We start from the raw sequence: 17,865 nt of genomic DNA on the forward strand, positions 1-17,865 counted from the left end.
TGCAAATGGTTGTAGTCCCATTTAGAGGTGTATACTCCGTTGGAGCAACAATAATAGTCATTCCAGAACAGAGGACCCTGGAAAAGTAGAAGTTGCAGCAGCATACAGGAATAAATGCTCACATTCCTGGCCTTGGCCCTCTTTGCCACAGAAGTGGAAATGGACAAGAAAGGACAAAAATTGACGGACCAACAGGAAAAAGGGACAAAAGTTGTCAAGCGTCAAAGGAAAAGAAAAACACAAAAGGAAGAATGTTATTTCCCATCGGGTTCTTACACTGACGACAGAGTTAAGATTGGCCCTAACACCTGGAATGGCCTGATGCAAGGAATCCCTTATCTAAAACTGCCATCTGGATTAGTTCTACTAGACAAACCGAGAACGGATTTTGCCCCTTACTATCCATCCTTAGAAAGTTATTTTGTCTCCAATATAGAGTATCATAGAAAAGCAGATCTGCAAAAGCCTGACCACGCTGGAAAATGCCAAGCCTTGCCATGGAATGTAAGTAACTTTTTCCTCTCATATCAAACAATGTCCTGGCCTGGCAACAAAGGGCATCACCCGCTGGATACTCAAGTTAGAATTTCACCAGAGGGGCCCGAAAGCCTGCCATGGATATTCAATACAGTCCACCTTGAAGTAAAAGGAGCAGATGGGGACCACATTATCAAGACCCATTACAAGGCATGTATTATTAAGTTTCAATGGCTGGAGCTGTAATTTGGGCCACATCACCTTCTATGTCAAAGGAAGTCAAGGGAAAAGAGGGCCAACCTAGCAGATATGTCTTCAACAACACCCAATTACCCATTTCGGTGACAGAAGGCACGGTCTACCCTAACCACCCACACTGTACCACTCCGGCTTGGCCAGGCCGTCGGGTCGAACTCAAGATTCACGGCCACCCACTGTACACGTCAATCTGTACCCTGTCAGAAGTAGGGTTAGCTTACGAGACCTATAGACAAAGGCGGGCCAAAGACGGATATACCCTTGCAGGACCACAGATACAACCTGACTACTGGATAGTCTACCAGTGGACGTGGTTGTGGAAGGGGTTGGAACCTGGATTGCCTTACCCATCACCCATTTATCAAACCCTCCTCAAAAGACGAGGGGACAGAACTGAAGTGTCAGGATATGACATTTTTGGACTTTGCTTGTGGCTTTGTGTTAATTTTTATTTAGTTGTTTCCATTTGGATTGGGCTTCATGTTTATTAGTTCCTTTTCCTCCCTCTATCATTTCCTAGTATGTATTGTATTCCTGCTTTAGTTATTGTTTTCATTTCGTTTGCTTATTTTGTAACTTAGATTCTCCTTATGGGCTCTTTGTTTATTTCTTAGGTTATTGTTTCTATGTTCCCCTCTAGTTTCTCTGTTTACTTTAGTTTATAGTTATTCTAGTTCTTTATTTCCTCCTCTGATTTATTCTCTAGCTTAGTTTGTGTTTTCTGTTGTTTATTTAGTCCTTTCACTCTTCCTCAGCCTTTGTATTTGTTTCACCTGTTCCTGCTGCTTCCTTGCCTCCTTGTCGCACCTGTTCTCAGTTGGCTGGTTCCTTGTGTTCATCACTACCCCTTTCCCTACCATGACTATGCTTTGTTTATGCTTCGCTTGGAAACTTATGCTACGTTTTGCCATAGTACCTGCAATGTTTTGTAAGTTTTGGATTTTGACTCTGATTCATACCTGCAGTGTTTTGTTACGTTTTTGACCTTTTTGAGAATAAACTAAGATGCGGCTGCCAAGCTCTTGTCTGCACTTTAGTCCGACCCAAAATCCCTTCTCAACATTAGGAACCAGCCATGAGGACCAAGCGGACAAAGTTACAGAGCTGAAGCTATGGGTAAAGCAGCAAGTGGAAACGCTAAGGACTATGTACGGTGAGGAGGTGGAACTTTCTCCCTCACCTCTATTGCTGGAGGAGATGGAAGAATGCTTCAGTGAGGCCGACTGGGCAGATATGGGCTTCGAGCCAGGTCGGAACCGTTGCTCATCAGCACGATCCTCCTCCAAGCGACGTCGTTCTTGCCGCAAGCGTTCCACGTCTGCAGCAGCTCCAGCAGAGCTGCCCCCATCGCCATCTGCCGCTGCAGAGTTTCCGGCTGGGTTTTTGTCCTGCCCTGGACGACGTCATCGTCGGTGGGCTGTCGCCACCGAGAAGGTACGGGTGGGCGCCTCTAACTTTTCCATGGAGGGTCCATGACCATGACCTCCTCGCGGCTGTCTTCCCCGGAGTTGGTGGGCGGTTACCCAGCGCCCTCTGCTGGTCTCCGGTTGTCGGTGCGGCCTCCTGCTCCGCCATGGGTTCAGGCCGGGTTGCAGGAGATTAAGAAAGAACTTATGAAGTCACGTTGGCTTGAGTGTGTTCCTCACCTGATTAGCAATCTTCAGGATCTGGCAGATGTGCACACCATTTTACTATCTGAGTTTCTGGAAGAGGGATGGCTAGACGCTCCAGCTCCACTCTCCGCTTGAGGTCCCTTTGACCCTCTTCTCTGTGCAGTAATGGCAGCACAAAGTTCCAAGGACACTGCAGCCAAGCCGCTGGACTCACAGCATGCAGCCAAGCCGCTGGACTCACAGCATGCAGCCAAGCCTACAGAGCCTCAGCCGGCCGCCGCCGGGTCTACAGAGCCTCAGCGGGCCGCCGCCTGGTCTTCAGAGCCTCGACACGACACGGAGGAGCCCGTGAGCGGGCTGCCTCCACTTCCACACCATGCTTCGGTGGAGCCCATGGACCCTCCACGACCTGGTCCTGAGCACCTGCTTAGTTTCCTCTTGGGGGTGCTACTGGAACTACGGACGGATGCTTTGACTTGTACAATGACTGACTTTACACCTGACCTTTTGTTGGACTTTTTGCCTGACACACTGCAGCCTGACTCCTTGCCTGACACACTGCAGCCTGACTCCTTGCCTGACACACTGCAGCCTGACTCTTTGCCTGACACACTGCAGCCTGACGCACACCATGACACACCAGAGCCTGACACACTACAGCCCGACTATGTGATGACTGACTTTTTGACTGACCATATGCCTGACCACGCACCTGACGACTCTAAGCCTGGGTCCACGCCGGACGCCAGGGCAAAGTCTTCAGGGTTTCTGCCTGGGTCCAAGCAGGATGCCAGGTTCAAGTCTCTGAGGATCTCGCCACGTCGTAGACTGCCTGACTCCTCGCTTCGTGGGTTTGCCTGGCATCTCCGCTGCCAGCCTCCAGGCAGCTTGCATCCTCGCCGCAGACCTCCGAGGCGTCTACATCCTCGCCGCAGACCTCTGAGCACCTCACTTCTTGGGTTCCTCTGGCCACGTCGCCGAACTCCTGACCACCTGCATCTTCGCCGTTGACCTCCGAGTCACCTACCCCTTCGCTGCAGGCCTCTTGACCTTCAGCTTCTTTGTCGCTGGCTTCTCCGCCGCTGGCCTCCGGATCATCGGCCTCTTCGCTGGCTACGTTGCTGCAGGCCTCCAGAACACCGGCTTCTTCGCCGCTGACTTCGACGCTGCCAGCCTCCTGACCGTCGGCCTTTTCGTTGGCTACTTCGCTGCTGGCCTCCGGACCATTGGCCACTTCGCTGGCTACTTTGTTGCAGACCTCCGGATCATCAGCTCCTTCGTCGCTGGCTTCGTCGTCGCAGGCCTCCGGATCACCAGCTACTTCGCCGTTGGCTTCGTCGTCGCAGGCCCCCTGATCATCGGCTTCCTGGATTTTTGTTCTCGTCCTTGAAGATTATGGACTTTGGTTTTGTTGTTTTTTTTTATTGGGAGTTACTTTTGTTTTGGACTCTTGCCCTCCTCCCAAGGCCCCCTCCGCCCACCCTGGTTCGGTGGTTTGTGTTTTGGACTCTTGCCCTCCTTCCGGGGCCCCCTCTGCCCGCCCTGGTCGGGTTGTTTTGAACTTTTGTTTTAGTCTCCAAGTGGTCGTCTTGAATCCGACCTTCAGGGGGGGGGGGGGAGGGGGGGGAGGTTATGTCAGGATATGACATTTTTGGACTTTGCTTGTGGCTTTGTGTTAACTTTTATTTAGTTGTTTCCATTTGGATTGGGCTTCATGTTTATTAGTTCCTTTTCCTCCCTCTATCATTTCCTAGTATGTATTGTATTCCTGCTTTAGTTATTGTTTTCATTTCGTTTGCTTATTTTGTAACTTAGATTCTCCTTATGGGCTCTTTGTTTATTTCTTAGGTTATTGTTTCTATGTTCCCCTCTAGTTTCTCTGTTTACTTTAGTTTATAGTTATTCTAGTTCTTTATTTCCTCCTCTGATTTATTCTCTAGCTTAGTTTGTGTTTTCTGTTGTTTATTTAGTCCTTTCACTCTTCCTCAGCCTTTGTATTTGTTTCACCTGTTCCTGCTGCTTCCCTGCCTCCTTGTCACACCTGTTCTCAGTTCCCTTGATTACCTGCCTTTGTCTTTCCCCAGTATATTAGTTGGTTTGGTGTCTGTTCGTGGCTGGTTCCTTGTGTTCGTCACTACCCCTTTCCCTACCATGACTATGCTTTGTTTATGCTTCGCTTGGAAACTTATGCTACATTTTGCCATAGTACCTGCAGTGTTTTGAACGTTTTGGATTTTGACTCTGATTCATACCTGCAGTGTTTTGTTCTGTTTTTGACCTTTTTGAGAATAAACTAAGATGCGGCTGCCAAGCTCTTGTCTGCACTTTGGTCTGACCCAAAATCCCTTCTCGACATGAAGAAGCAGATCAACTGGAATTAGCAGGGTATTTCCCGAGGATAACCATGCCAGAGACTTATTCGGACATGATTCCTCTCAGTTATTTAGCTACTTTTAATGCCCAAGACAAAGAGCCCCATGACAACCCTGACAACACAAATCCCTCTACTCGACCCAAGCTATGGAAACGGATAAAGATCACGGATAAAACGTCTTGTTTGAAGACTTTGCTTAGGATTTTTGCTTTGCTTATTGGCATCGTTTTTTTGTTAATTATACTTTACCAAGCTGGAGTGGGACCATGGAACTTAACCCATGTTAAGGTCGCTCAAGGTTCTTCAAAATATGCCAACCAAACTTGCTGGAACACAACCTCTCTGAACGTCTTTTTGTCTTGGACAGAATAGGGGAAACTAAGCACTAAACTAACTGGGAGGAACAGGGAAAAGAAACCTAAATATAAGCTTACACAAATAGTAACTCAAGAAAGAACTAAATCTAAGGACATATAAACAAGCACATGACTCTAAGCAACTATAAACTAAACAAAAGTAAACTACTAATCAAAGGAACAGGGAAAAACCTTTAACGGCAAAGTAAACAAAAACAAAGAACAAAATGGCAGATCCTGACATGAAGCCCCATACATTTATTCTAGTCTTTGCCATACAAGTGTAAGGGCTGCAGTGGGATTGAAAATATGGATTAAGCACATTCTTTTTGCTTACTGGCTTGATTCATGGCCAGGCCACTTTATTATTAGATCCAGCTCTTCTTGGGCTGTAACGTTCAAGTCTTTAATTGCATTTTGGAATGACGCTTTCCAGCCCCAAAAGTTCTCTGGCTATTCATCAAACTGAATAAGTCCTGTACTTAACGTTTCTCTATGTGCGAGATACCTTGTTAAGTCCTGTGCAATTTGGGTCTGAGGTGGTGTTTATGATTTGTAAAATGGCTGCAGCACTGGGAGGTTCATTGTCTTTCTCAATTGTGCTTGGGGTTTTTGCTTGAAGTTAACATTGTTTTCCTTAGGGTCTGGTTATCTGTGTTGTTGCTGCCTTCTGTTAATTCATCCATAGCCATTTCACATTGTTTGCGTGCTGCGAGTTGAACTAACGGGTTCTGCAAGTGATGCTTGGCTCAGTTCAGCATTCAGGACTTCCTCTGCCTCTTCATAAACAGCAACCTCAGCCTCTGTTGCTGCAATGGCTTTGTGGCAGCACAAAACGTGCAAACTAGCTTCAAGGTCTGCTTTCTGTTTTATTATGGATGCCTCCTTTTCTGAATAGGCGAGATGTGCACGTGCTGCATATGCTTTACCTCATGCTTTGAATGCTAGAGAGCTTGTACTGGAGACTCTACTGGAGCATACTGACTTAGCTCTTGTCTCGATGTTGCTAGCCTCTTTTGACTTAAGCAACTCTTCTTCTCCATGCTCAGAAGCCAGCTGGTACCACTGTCCTGACCATAGGCTCATGTTTGTGCTGTACATTTCCCCTTGTAGGTCGTGCCCACTGCACTGATTGTCCTTTTACTGTGCTGTCCTCGCTATGAGTTGATTCATTTTCACAGTAAATAGCCAGCTTAATGATGCCACAGAACAAGACTGTCTTCTTTTTCCGCTCATTTACTGAAGAATGGCTACACTACCTGCCGGTGGTTGGTATCTCTGCCCTCCAGTGTACTTGTGGTTCTTGGGCTGGGTGCTTTGATGTGTGCTGGCTCACTCCCGATGGTTGCTTGCGTGGCCTGGACCCCTGGGCTCTGTCTGGCCTCTGCTTGGTAAGTGATATGTCCCTGGGTCTCTGGATCCGCTCGGGCATAGACGGCTGCCGGCGGGGCCCGTGGGCTCGTCGCTGCAGCTCCCTGGGGTTTCTGCACTGTGGCTGCTGGGTGGTTTCCCTGGGACTCTCCCCTGCTCTTCTCTGGGGGGATTGTGGTAGTTCCGGCGGTGGTTCTCCTGGGGTTCCTGTGCTCTGGAGGGCCTTTCTATGTCTGTGGGTTGGATCTCTGCCTTATCTGTCCCAGGACCAGGGGGGCAGGTCTGTGGCTCCTCACACTCGCTATTGCATATTTTGTATGGAGAAACCCTGTATACACAAGCGGGCTCACACTCAGACCCACAGGTGTTTAGATTCAGGTGCTAGCAGATACACAAATGTTCTATATTGAGCCGCATTTAACACTAAATACATCTTGCATTCATAAGTACCGTGCCCTTTTTGGTAAAAAAGCAGATAATATGAACGTTTCTGCAAGTGTAGAAGCAGCAGGGTGTTATCTTGTATTTTCTTCGTCCTTCTTTTGTTCCTCCATTCTAATCTCCTCCCCTTCTTTTCCTTTTTGCCCCACCTCTCTCTTTTGGGCTTCCTATTTTTTTCCTTTTCATTTCTGTCTCCGTGTCCGTAACAACTGAAATCATCCCAAAGCAGTTTCTAATAAAGTTTCTTTTATAAATCAAGCATAGCTTTAAAGTGTTAGTTGTAATGCTCCATTTGTGAAAGTAAATCTGTTGGGCTTTTCTTGGCACCCAGACAACAATTCTGAGTGCTTCTATGCCAGGCAGGATACGAAGCATAGCAGCATAGCAGCATAGCAGGAGGGAGATAAATCAGCTGTACATATGATAGTAAAATAGCTTTCAGAGAATATGAAAATAATTTTTTTAGAGACAGACTAGAAAAGATTAAGAGGATGTTATTGTTGTTGTCTGGATACATGAGGGGTTAATGAGCCACAAAACTGGGAGGATTGAGCTGATGGAGCAGCATACGCCTGGTGGTTAGAATGTTGTAATTTGTAGTAACTTTGGTTGTTATGTGAGATGAGGGTTTTGCAGGTGTTTTCCACAGAAAATTTATTTTTTGTGGAATCTTTATGTTAAATAAATAATGTCAGTTTACGAAACATCTGCGTATCGGTATTGAAGTTGCTTCGCCACAGTCATAAACCCATCAATCTTTGGCACAACTAGCGTCAGGGATTATTGGCATCCATTTGCTTTTCCTGTTCATTTGCCTCATAAAGCATATGCCTCTAAATGGTACATTTGCATTTTTGACTGAAATGGGTCTCAGCGGCCCTTCCCTACACGTACTTGCGATATTACTGTAGTTTTAAATTTCCAGTAAAAACTCACGGTTTTTGTCTGTCATCAGGTTAGCTTCTGCAAGTGAGTGTCTGTGTGTCTGCAGCGCTGCTGTATAAAGTCGTGCACCAACTTGGGGAAATGAAAATAGGGCAGTTTGTATCAAGTTTGACCCAAATGAGTATCTTTGAAGAATTTATTTTTGTAGTATTGGTAATATTAAAATAATGAATATTTTGACAACCCTAGTTAATTGTCCCCCTTTTTACTCTTGAATTGCTTCTTCATCACTAAAACATTCCACAAAACCGTTCATTACCTAAATAAAACCCCAAGGTGTGTCTTAAAATGGGAAGTCTCTTTACAGCACCAGTCTAAAATAAGTCTAAAGTTTTTACTACAGGGGCAAAAACTCACCAGTTTCAGGGCCCTGCTCTGGATCCTGCTCCATCTTCTTGTCAGTTATATCTTTGTGGGATACGAGGAATAGAACCACCTCACCCTTCTCATTCTTAATGGGTACGATGTCCAGAAGACACCAGAACTTTGTACCTGGAAGGAGAACAAACAGTGAGTGTGTTTAAGAACAATACAACAATGTTAGCTGGCTAATTAATGTCATATTGATCTCACCAAACTCCCCACAATAAATCTTCCCTGTCTCTCCTTAATGTGACAGTGTAATCTACCAATAAAATCTTCTGTCAACCCTGTCAAATTGTTTGCCTTAAGATTTTGCTAGATGTTATTTTGTGTCACTCAATATTTGAATTTTCTCATTTTCCAATTAGTGTCCCATACACCACATGGCATCTTAGAATAAATAATGTAGGTTTTATTTTGGCTTAGCCACCTCAAAATAGATTCCATTGAGCCAGTCGTCAATTGCTATTATCTCATTGTGATTCAAATTTAGCAGACTTTTGAAAAATCTAAAGAATGTTTTAGCTTATAACTGTCATTTTTACTGGACATAGTGTTTTTTGCCCAATTAAAATAAGCTAAAATAAATAAAGCTAAATAAGCTAAAATAAATAAATTTAGCTGCCATTTTTGCTTGAGTTGCTTCATTGTTAATCACTCAAACTTTAGCGCGCCCCTAAAAACAGCTTTTTATTTGCTGTTGTGGGTTACTGTTATGAGAATTTCAGATGAAAACTTTAAACAAATCTGAAATAGCATTCATTGTATACATCTTTCATTCCTGTTAATGACATCGTCAGGGCTTATTGTTGACGTTTTTGTTCCACAAAACTGCATTTGATTTACCTGAAGGTCAATAGAAGTTTTTTTTTAATCAAAATCAACTGATTTGAGATGAACATGAGCTTTTTTGCTTGTGCAAGGTCCAGATTCCATCTAAAATTTAAATTGATCCAGGATTTGACTATACTGTTTCATCTGAAAAAGAAATGCAAGCTGAATGTTTTTGTCTCTAGGAAAAATATTCTCTGTCTCTATTTAAATTTTTTAAAATATCATGCTCTACAATAATAAATATGACCTTTTTTGCTAAATAAGAGACTGTTACAAGACAGTTCACTGATATTTATGAGCACTAAGAGGAACATTAATCAAACATCATTTGTGAAACCTTGGCTTCAGGAGGATCAGTGTGGTTTTCGACCCGGCCATGGAACACTGGACCAGCTCTATACCCTCTGCAGGGTACTCGAGGGTTCATGGGAGTTTGCCCAACTGGTCCACATGTGTTTTGTGGACTGGGAGAAGGCATTTGACTGTGTCCCTTGTGGTGCACTGTGGGGGGGTGCTCCAGGAGTACGGAATTGGGGGCCCTTTATTAGGGGCCATCCGGTCTCTATACAAGCGGAGCAAGAGTTTGGCCTGCATTGTCGGCACTAAGTCAGACCTGTTCCCGGTGTCGGGGTCTGGGAGTTTCTGTTTGTTTTCTGCTTCTTGCCTGCCATTTACTCTGCTTAGTCCATAGGTGGCGTGGGAGCTCATGGGTGCACAGGTGACAGGTGTGGCTCATCCTGATGATTGCTACTGGGAGCATTTTAGCAGGATGCTGCCAGCACTTTGACGCCTGAGTGTTAGCCAACAGGGGTAATAGACTCTCGCCAAACTCTAGCTTTGTGCTTAAGCTTTCATGTTTTCTTAGAGCTTCGACTAACCTTCGTGTGTCCTTCTGAGGTTGCTTGCAAGCCCTGGCTCAGTTTCCACTTTGTTTCTTGACTTCTGGATCTACAATTCAAGCCTCCAGTTACCTTCTCTAGACAAACTCAAGCTGGCAGCTTCCTGGCCATACGATCAGCCGTCCACAATCATAAGTGAACCTTGTTTACCCTCCAACAAGCTCTAGTGCAAACCCCACCACCAAGCGCACCACGCCACCTTCTTCACACGATGGAATAAGCTCAACTCGACATTCTGGAAACCTCTTTCAAGCATCCATATAGTATGCTACGCAGCCAAGGGCTGGAGGGGGTCTGGTTTGGGGACCAGTGAATTTCGTCTCTTCTTTTTGATGACGTGGTCCTGCTGGCCCCCTCTAGCCAAGACCCACAGCAAGCACTGGGGTGGTTCGCAGCAGAATGTGAAGCGGATGGGATGAAGATCAGATCCTCCAAGTCCGAGGTCATGGTTCTCGACTGGAAAAGGGTGGCTTGCCCTCTTCAGGTTGGAGGGGTGTTTCTGCCTCAAGTGGAGGAGTTCAAGTATCTTGGGGTCTTATCCACGAGTGAGGGGAGAATGGAGCGGGAGATCGACAGACGGATTGGTGCGGCTGCCACAGTAATGGGGACGCTGTGCTGGTCCGTTGTGATGAAGAAAGAGCTGGGCCAAAAAGCGACGCTCTCGATTTACCAGTCGGTCTACGTTCCTACCCTCACCTATGGCCATGAACTTTGGGTCATGACCAAAAGAACGAGATCCAGGATACAAGCAGTTGAAATGAGCTTCCTCCGTAGGGTGGCCAGGCACTCCCTAGAGTTAGGGTAAGGACCTTGGCCATTGGGGAGGAGCTTGGAGTAGAGCCACTTCTCCTCCACATCGAGAGGAGCCAGTTGAGGTGGCTCGAGCATCTATACCGGATGCCTCCTGTTCCAGGCAGGTCCCTCCGGGAGGAGGACCAGGGGGCGGCCCAGGACACGCTGGAGGGACTATGTCTCTCGGCTGGCCTGGGAACGCCTTAGGCTCCCCCCGGAGGAGCCAGAGGAGGTGTCTGGGGAGAGGGACATCTGGGTGTCTCTGCTGAGTCTGCTGCCTCTGCGACCCGGTCCCGAATAAAGCGGAAGACGATGAGACGAGTAACACGTAACGAGCTATTCAGCTTATTCAGTTAAATTGTATCCTTCTGCCAGTATGAGTGGAGACATTCAGTCTAAAAAAGCTAGAGATGTGTGACCTTATGCTAGGTATGAACATTTTTCTCTTTAATCACATTTTACAATGTAATCTATTTCAAGGAACACTAGCTCCTTTATTTGTAGTTGCTATTGTATCTTGTGTCATGTTTTTAGATGTACAAAGAGAGGCAGGACCTTGCAAAAATAATCACACCTCTTTAACTTTTTTAAATTGTTTCACATTATAACCACAATTTAAGTTCAATGTATTTTATTGGGATTTTATGTGACAGACCAACACAAAGTAATGTATAATAGTGAAGTAAAAGAAAATTCAATGTGGTTTTCTTTTATGAATGAGAATCAGAAAAGGGGAGCAATATCTAAACAAATTAAGTCCACCAGTGTGTAGTTTAATCTTAGTTTAAATCCAGCTGAACATTTTTAAGCAAAGAGCATCATGAAGAACAAGGAACAAAGGAAGCAGATCAAGGAGAAAGTTGTGGAGAAGTTCAATGCAGATTATAAAACGATATCTCAAGGGACACATGGTGATGGCAATATAATGCTGAGGCGATGCATTTCCTCAGCAGAGAATATGAAGTTAGTGAGAGCTGCTGCAGGGTAATGCTGAAAAAAAAAACTGTTAGGGATTCCAAAAGACTTGCAAAAGAGACTGGGTAGGGGTATCAGAATGTCCCAATAAAGGTCCAGTCGTAAAGCCAATTGAGAAAGTGTTGCAAGACCTAAAATTTGATTTTAATGGATTGTCTCCATCCAATCTAAGGTGGGAGTAATTTCACAAAAAAGAATGAGAAAATAAATCTTTTACTACATGTGCAACGCTGGTTGTGACATACACCCGGGAGTCCTGAATACATATGCATACCACACATATCAGATTTTTATTTGTAAAAGCCCTGCAGTTTGAGCAGAAGTTCAGAGAAGCGGGGGATCAGAGTCTGCTGCTTTAGTCAGCGCTAACCAATAGGGAAACGTCTTACAGCGTTCGTCTTTAGGCCCCGCCCAGGATGTTCATGTTTCCAGAACTCAAAATTCGTTGAGTTCAACCAAAAACAGAGAGCGTCAAAACCAAAAAAACGAGACTCGTAACCAAAGATTTTTGACATGCGCAAATAAAAGTTTATGTTTTGCAAATAACTTTTTTCTCTTTGTGAGAAAAAACTCTGAAAGTTTTGATCACAACTTAATATTTTTTAATTGAGATTAGTTTGTTTTGATTGAATATTATTTTTTTGATTGAGATTAGTTTTTTTTGATTGAGATTAGTTTTTTGTTTGATTGAATAATATTGAGACAAATTTAACTCCATATTAAACTACTGCATGAGAGAAGCAGCTAATCACTCATGTGATTCTTTCTCCTCTATGATTAGGTAATGGTGACCAAGTTATTAAATATTTGTTATCTGTACATTGATTAAGACATTTTATATGTAACCCTTCGTTGTTTTATGAGATTTAAAAGGATTTTTTCATAGTTTTAGGTGAAGTCAGACATAACGTTCCTGTGTCAATTGTGTACTAGCAAAGGCCGTTTAGCTAGCGGCAGGAGCTAGGAACGTGCCTATTGTCATTTATTGTGTGAGGACACGTGTTAAAGGGCGAATAGTAAGCAGTTTATTATTATTTTAGTTTATTAATGAGCTCTTTCATCCACTGTGTGACATTGAGCAGTAAATGTAAAAATACTGTGTTCATTTCTGGATTGCAATAAACTACTGCATGAGAGAACAAACTAATAATCCCTCGCGTGATTCTTTCTCCCCTATGTTCAGGGGTGTAACACAAACAGTGAACTGACAGTGAGCAAACGAAACTGTGCAAAATATACAGTTAGGCTCAAAGACCTTGTAGATTTACATTTAAAGTTATTTTCCCACAATTAAGCAGTGTGCTTTCTGCTTGGACATAACATTCACATCTCCCCAAAGAGATTCATGTTTTAAAAAAATAAATCTCGTTTTCATTTTAACAACCAACAACATGTCAAAAATAACTTCTACATTTCTAAGTAATGAATGGAAATGCATTTATTATCACAATCACTGGTGTTTTTGACCATTCATCTTTTACAGCGAGCTCCAAGTCTTTGGGGTTGAAGGCCCTCCGTGCCATCACCCTAATCTTTTGCTCATTCCACAGATTCTTCAACAGATTCAATTTAGGACTCTGGCTGGACCACTCCAAAACAATAATATTACTTCCATTTAGAATACATATGTTGGTAAAATTAAAAGACTACTTTAAACCTAAATCTGCCAGGGATATGAATAATTTTAAACCTAATGCAAATGTAGCCTAAGGACAAACAAATACCAGGTGCGATAATACAAAATAGGACCAGGCAAGTGACAAGTGCTCTAACAACAAGAGACAGGTGTTGTGACAAGGTACTGTGTTCCCAACCTGCTCATTTCAACAAGGGCTTAAAAGGGTAAAGTTAAACAGCTGCATACAGGTACATAAATGCATGAAATCTGACTAAAACAAGCTGTTCTGGTTTTGGGTTACTCACCTATAATCTCTGGCTTGTGACTTTTTTGGCTATGTTTGGCATACAGTTTCCTATAGCTCACAGGGGAACATGGAAGTTAATGAGGATATAAACTAGCAGGAAGACTAAGTCAACGGAAACAACCATACCAGCACTAGATTTGTACTTTTTTAACTGTAACACAATGGGTTGGTCAAAACGGTAGGTGCTGCCATGTGTTTTACCTCTTTATGTTTTACATCATAAAACTTGAGCATCAAGGACTTGGGAAGTCTAACCTTCTGAGTTACAACAATAAAGCATAATCTTTTCCACCATTTAATTGGAATTTTTGAGATTCTCACATCACACCTTTCTACCTTGTGTTTAAATTAGGTAGAAAGAAATGCCTTTATAGATAAATAACACTCCAGCATCGTCTTCCTATGCAATGAACCCTATAACATACATAATTTGACCACCATATAAGGCAGGTTACCATGGACATTCTGGACTAGAAAAATTCCACAGCTTTCATGTCCCATGTTTATCACAAATTTGCACCCCTGCCACATCACATACATAACTGCTACTCAAATATTGCAGCAGGGATCTGACAATAACTTGACTAACTCCATGAAACATTATGCAAACACTTGATTCACTCCCCTTGAGATGCTTGAAACTCAAAGTGAAACTGACTGCACGACCTGCTGTCTGAATGATTCAGCTGATAATTATCTAAACACTTGTGGGCACTGTTGGGACCACAGCCATGGTTACAACCAGCCACTGCTCCGGAGGTTAGCTGGAAGCTAACCCTTTGTTCACAGAGCTTTCTTCAAACTTCGTCGTCGCCCGGACAACTCCTCAGCATGGTTCATACGAGGTTAGGGTTTGGGCAGAGTAATAGAGAAAGATTTATGATCTGAACATTTTTCATTTTATAAAGTTTGGCTTTGTTTGTGTTGAACTCAGCTATCTTGGTGCTAGCAGGCTATCTGCAGCACACGTGCTCAGTTTGTGTTCTGTGTTTGTGTGTGTTTTATTGGTGATTCTCCTTCCTTGGACTGACCAGCATACATTAGGTCAGCATAGTCCTTATAAACATGCTACAGTTTTCAATCAATCAATCAATCAATCAATCAATCAATCAATCCATCCATCCATCCATCCATCCATCCATCCATCCATCCATCCATCCATCCATCCATCATCCATCCATCCATCCATCCATCCATCCATCCATCCATCCATCCATCCATCCATCCATCCATCCATCCATCCATCAATCAATCAAGTCCATAAAACAAAAGAAGTAAAAAACATGAAATAAGAAATAAAATACATCTACAGTATAACTAATACAATAAGAGCAGTTAAAACGGTAAAAAAAAATAACCATTTAAAACCAGCTTTATACTTCTGCTTAACTGGATTTAAAAGATGAGTCTTTAATTCAATTTAGTTCAGAAATACTTTATTAATCCCAAAGGGAAATTAAATGTTGTAGCTCATATTTTACAGGTTTCTTTAAAGAGCTAATCCCTAATTATCCACTAATTATGTACAAAACGAAAAACAAAATGGATTATGTTTGGGCGATCTGTTGTCCTCAAGCATTCCCAGCATTTCTGATTCTTATGAACACTTATTTACTGATACTCTTGTTTCATTTAACAGTACACATGCTGTGCCATGCTCTGGATAACAAAACTTTAAACTAGTTCCTTTGTAAAACAGAAATGTAACAATCCACAAAAATTACATCCTACAAATATTGAAAAAAGTTTTAAATATAATCTAAAATTTGTAATCATTAAAGACATCAGGGAAAACACAATCTCTGCACTAGCGAACTGCCTAAGACAGAAAATATTTTATTCAGTGAGCTGTTTATACAGGTCCTTCTCAAAAAATTAGCATATTGTGATAAAGTTCATTATTTTCTATAATGTAATGATGAAAATTTAATATTCATATATTTTAGATTCATTGCACACTAACTGAAATATTTCAGGTCTTTTATTGTTTTAATACGGATGATTTTGGCATACAGCTCATGAAAACCCAAAATTCCTATCTCACAAAATTAGCATATCATTAAAAGGGTCTCTAAACGAGCTATGAACCTAATCATCTGAATCAACGAGTTAACTCTAAACACCTGCAAAAGATTCCTGAGGCCTTTAAAACTCCCAGCCTGGTTCATCACTCAAAACCCCAATCATGGGTAAGACTGCTGACCTGACTGCTGTCCAGAAGGCCACTATTGACAAGAGGGTAAGACACAGAAAGAAATTTCTGAACGAATAGGCGGTTCCCAGAGTGCTGTATCAAGGCACCTCAGTGGGAAGTCTGTGGGAAGGAAAAGGTGTGGCAGAAAACGCTGCACAACGAGAAGAGGTGACCGGACCCTGAGGAAGATTGTGGAGAAGGGCCGATTCCAGACCTTGGGGGACCTGCAGAAGCAGTGGACTGACTCTGGAGTAGAAACATCCAGAGCCACCGTGTACAGGCGTGTGCAGGAAATGGGCTACAGGTGCCGCATTCCCCAGACCTGGGCTACAGAGAAGCAGCACTGGACTATTGCTCAGTGGTTCAAAGTACTTTTTTCGGATGAAAGCAAATTCTGCATGTCATTCGGAAATCAAGGTGCCAGAGTCTGGAGGAAGACTGGGGAGAAGGAAATGCCAAAATGCCAGAAGTCCAGTGTCAAGTACCCACAGTCAGTGATGGTCTGGGGTGCCGTGTCAGCTGCTGGTGTTGATCCACTGTGTTTTATCAAGGGCAGGGTCAATGCAGCTAGCTATCAGGAGATTTTGGAGCACTTCATGCTTCCATCTGCTGAAAAGCTTTATGGAGATGAAGATTTCATTTTTCAGCACGACCTGGCACTTGCTCACAGTGCCAAAACCACTGGTAAATGGTTTACTGACCATGGTATCACTGTGCTCAATTGGCCTGCCAGCTCTCCTGACCTGAACCCCATAGAGAATCTGTGGGATATTGTGAAGAGAACGTTGAGAGACTCAAGACCCAACACTCTGGATGAGCTAAAGTCCGCTATCGAAGCATCCTGGGCCTCCATAAGACCTCAGCAGTGCCGCAGGCTGATTTCCTCCATGCCACGCCGCATTGAAGCAGTCATTTCTGCAAAAGGATTCCCAACCAAGTATTGAGTGCATAACTGTACATGATTATTTGAAGGTTGACGTTTTTTGTATTAAAAACACTTTTCTTTTATTGGTCAGATGAATTATGCTAATTTTGTGAGATAGGAATTTTGGGTTTTCATGAGCTGTATGCCAAAATCATCCGTATTAAGATATTAAAAGACCTGAAATATTTCAGTTAGTGTGCAATGAATCTAAAATATATGAATGTTAAATTTTTATCATTACATTATAGAAAATAATGAACTTCATCACAATATGCTAATTTTTTGAGAAGGACCTGTATGTGCAGCATACTGTTACATCAAATAGTTCAAAGTAGTGATATCCTGCCTCCTCATCCTTATCTCCACCACATATAAAACTACTTTGGAAGTGGGTTAGTCAAAAGTAATTAGTCCTTGTATTGGTTTTGCTATTAAAAGCAAATTCCCATCAGAAAAATGATATAGTAGTAGCAGTTGCAGACAGATGTTTACATTTACTCATCATTGGCAAGAACGTCATACTGATTTGTGGCTTTTTGTTATTATTTTGAACTGTTCTTTTTCCAGACAGGAGTGATTATTGTTGGGATTATGATTATTGATTAATTAATATTCATCAATAATTATAATTGAAAATCATAATTTGACAAAAAATTTTTCTTAACCAAAAATCCTTATTTATGAATCAAAATCAAAGCCCTTGATAATTACAATTAGTAAATTCTCAGTAATAGTTGATAACTATTTACTAGATGTCTTCTTCTTCTTCTTCTTCTGTGTTGTTTTTTGGCAGTTGGCAAATAACTTGAAGATGTGCATTACCGCCACCAACTGGTATGGAGTGTGGTTCTTCATGGTTTTAAATCTTATTTACTGTTACAACAATCAAATTCTATTTATTAATTTAGTGCTTTTGAAAAATCTAATTATAATTTGAATATGTTTGCTACCTAAACTTCTTTGCAAAGTATCTCTCAATATAAAATTATCTTTAATACCTACAAATTCTCTCCTTAAAATTGTTCTTTCTTGTTCATATTTCTGACACTTCAATACTAGATGTCACTGTTTAATCAACCGTTTCTGCCGAAACTTGGGGAACTTTGACCTTATTTTGACTGAC

The 17,865-nt window shown here is 42.6% G+C and overlaps 1 protein-coding gene across 2 annotated transcripts in view; it reads right to left on the minus strand.

Annotated features, from left to right (window-relative positions):
• Nucleotides 1–17,865, minus strand: part of kcnh3 (potassium voltage-gated channel, subfamily H (eag-related), member 3) — a 398,012-nt gene that overhangs the window by 156,658 nt on the left and 223,489 nt on the right. For both annotated transcript variants that reach the window (XM_047371306.1, XM_047371305.1), the window contains exon 3: nt 8,193–8,327. In XM_047371306.1, the coding sequence (XP_047227262.1) occupies nt 8,193–8,327 (135 nt within the window). The remainder of the gene's footprint in view (nt 1–8,192; nt 8,328–17,865) is intronic.

This window comes from Girardinichthys multiradiatus, chromosome 7, assembly GCF_021462225.1.
Source record: "Girardinichthys multiradiatus isolate DD_20200921_A chromosome 7, DD_fGirMul_XY1, whole genome shotgun sequence".
Classification (NCBI taxonomy): domain Eukaryota; kingdom Metazoa; phylum Chordata; class Actinopteri; order Cyprinodontiformes; family Goodeidae; genus Girardinichthys; species Girardinichthys multiradiatus.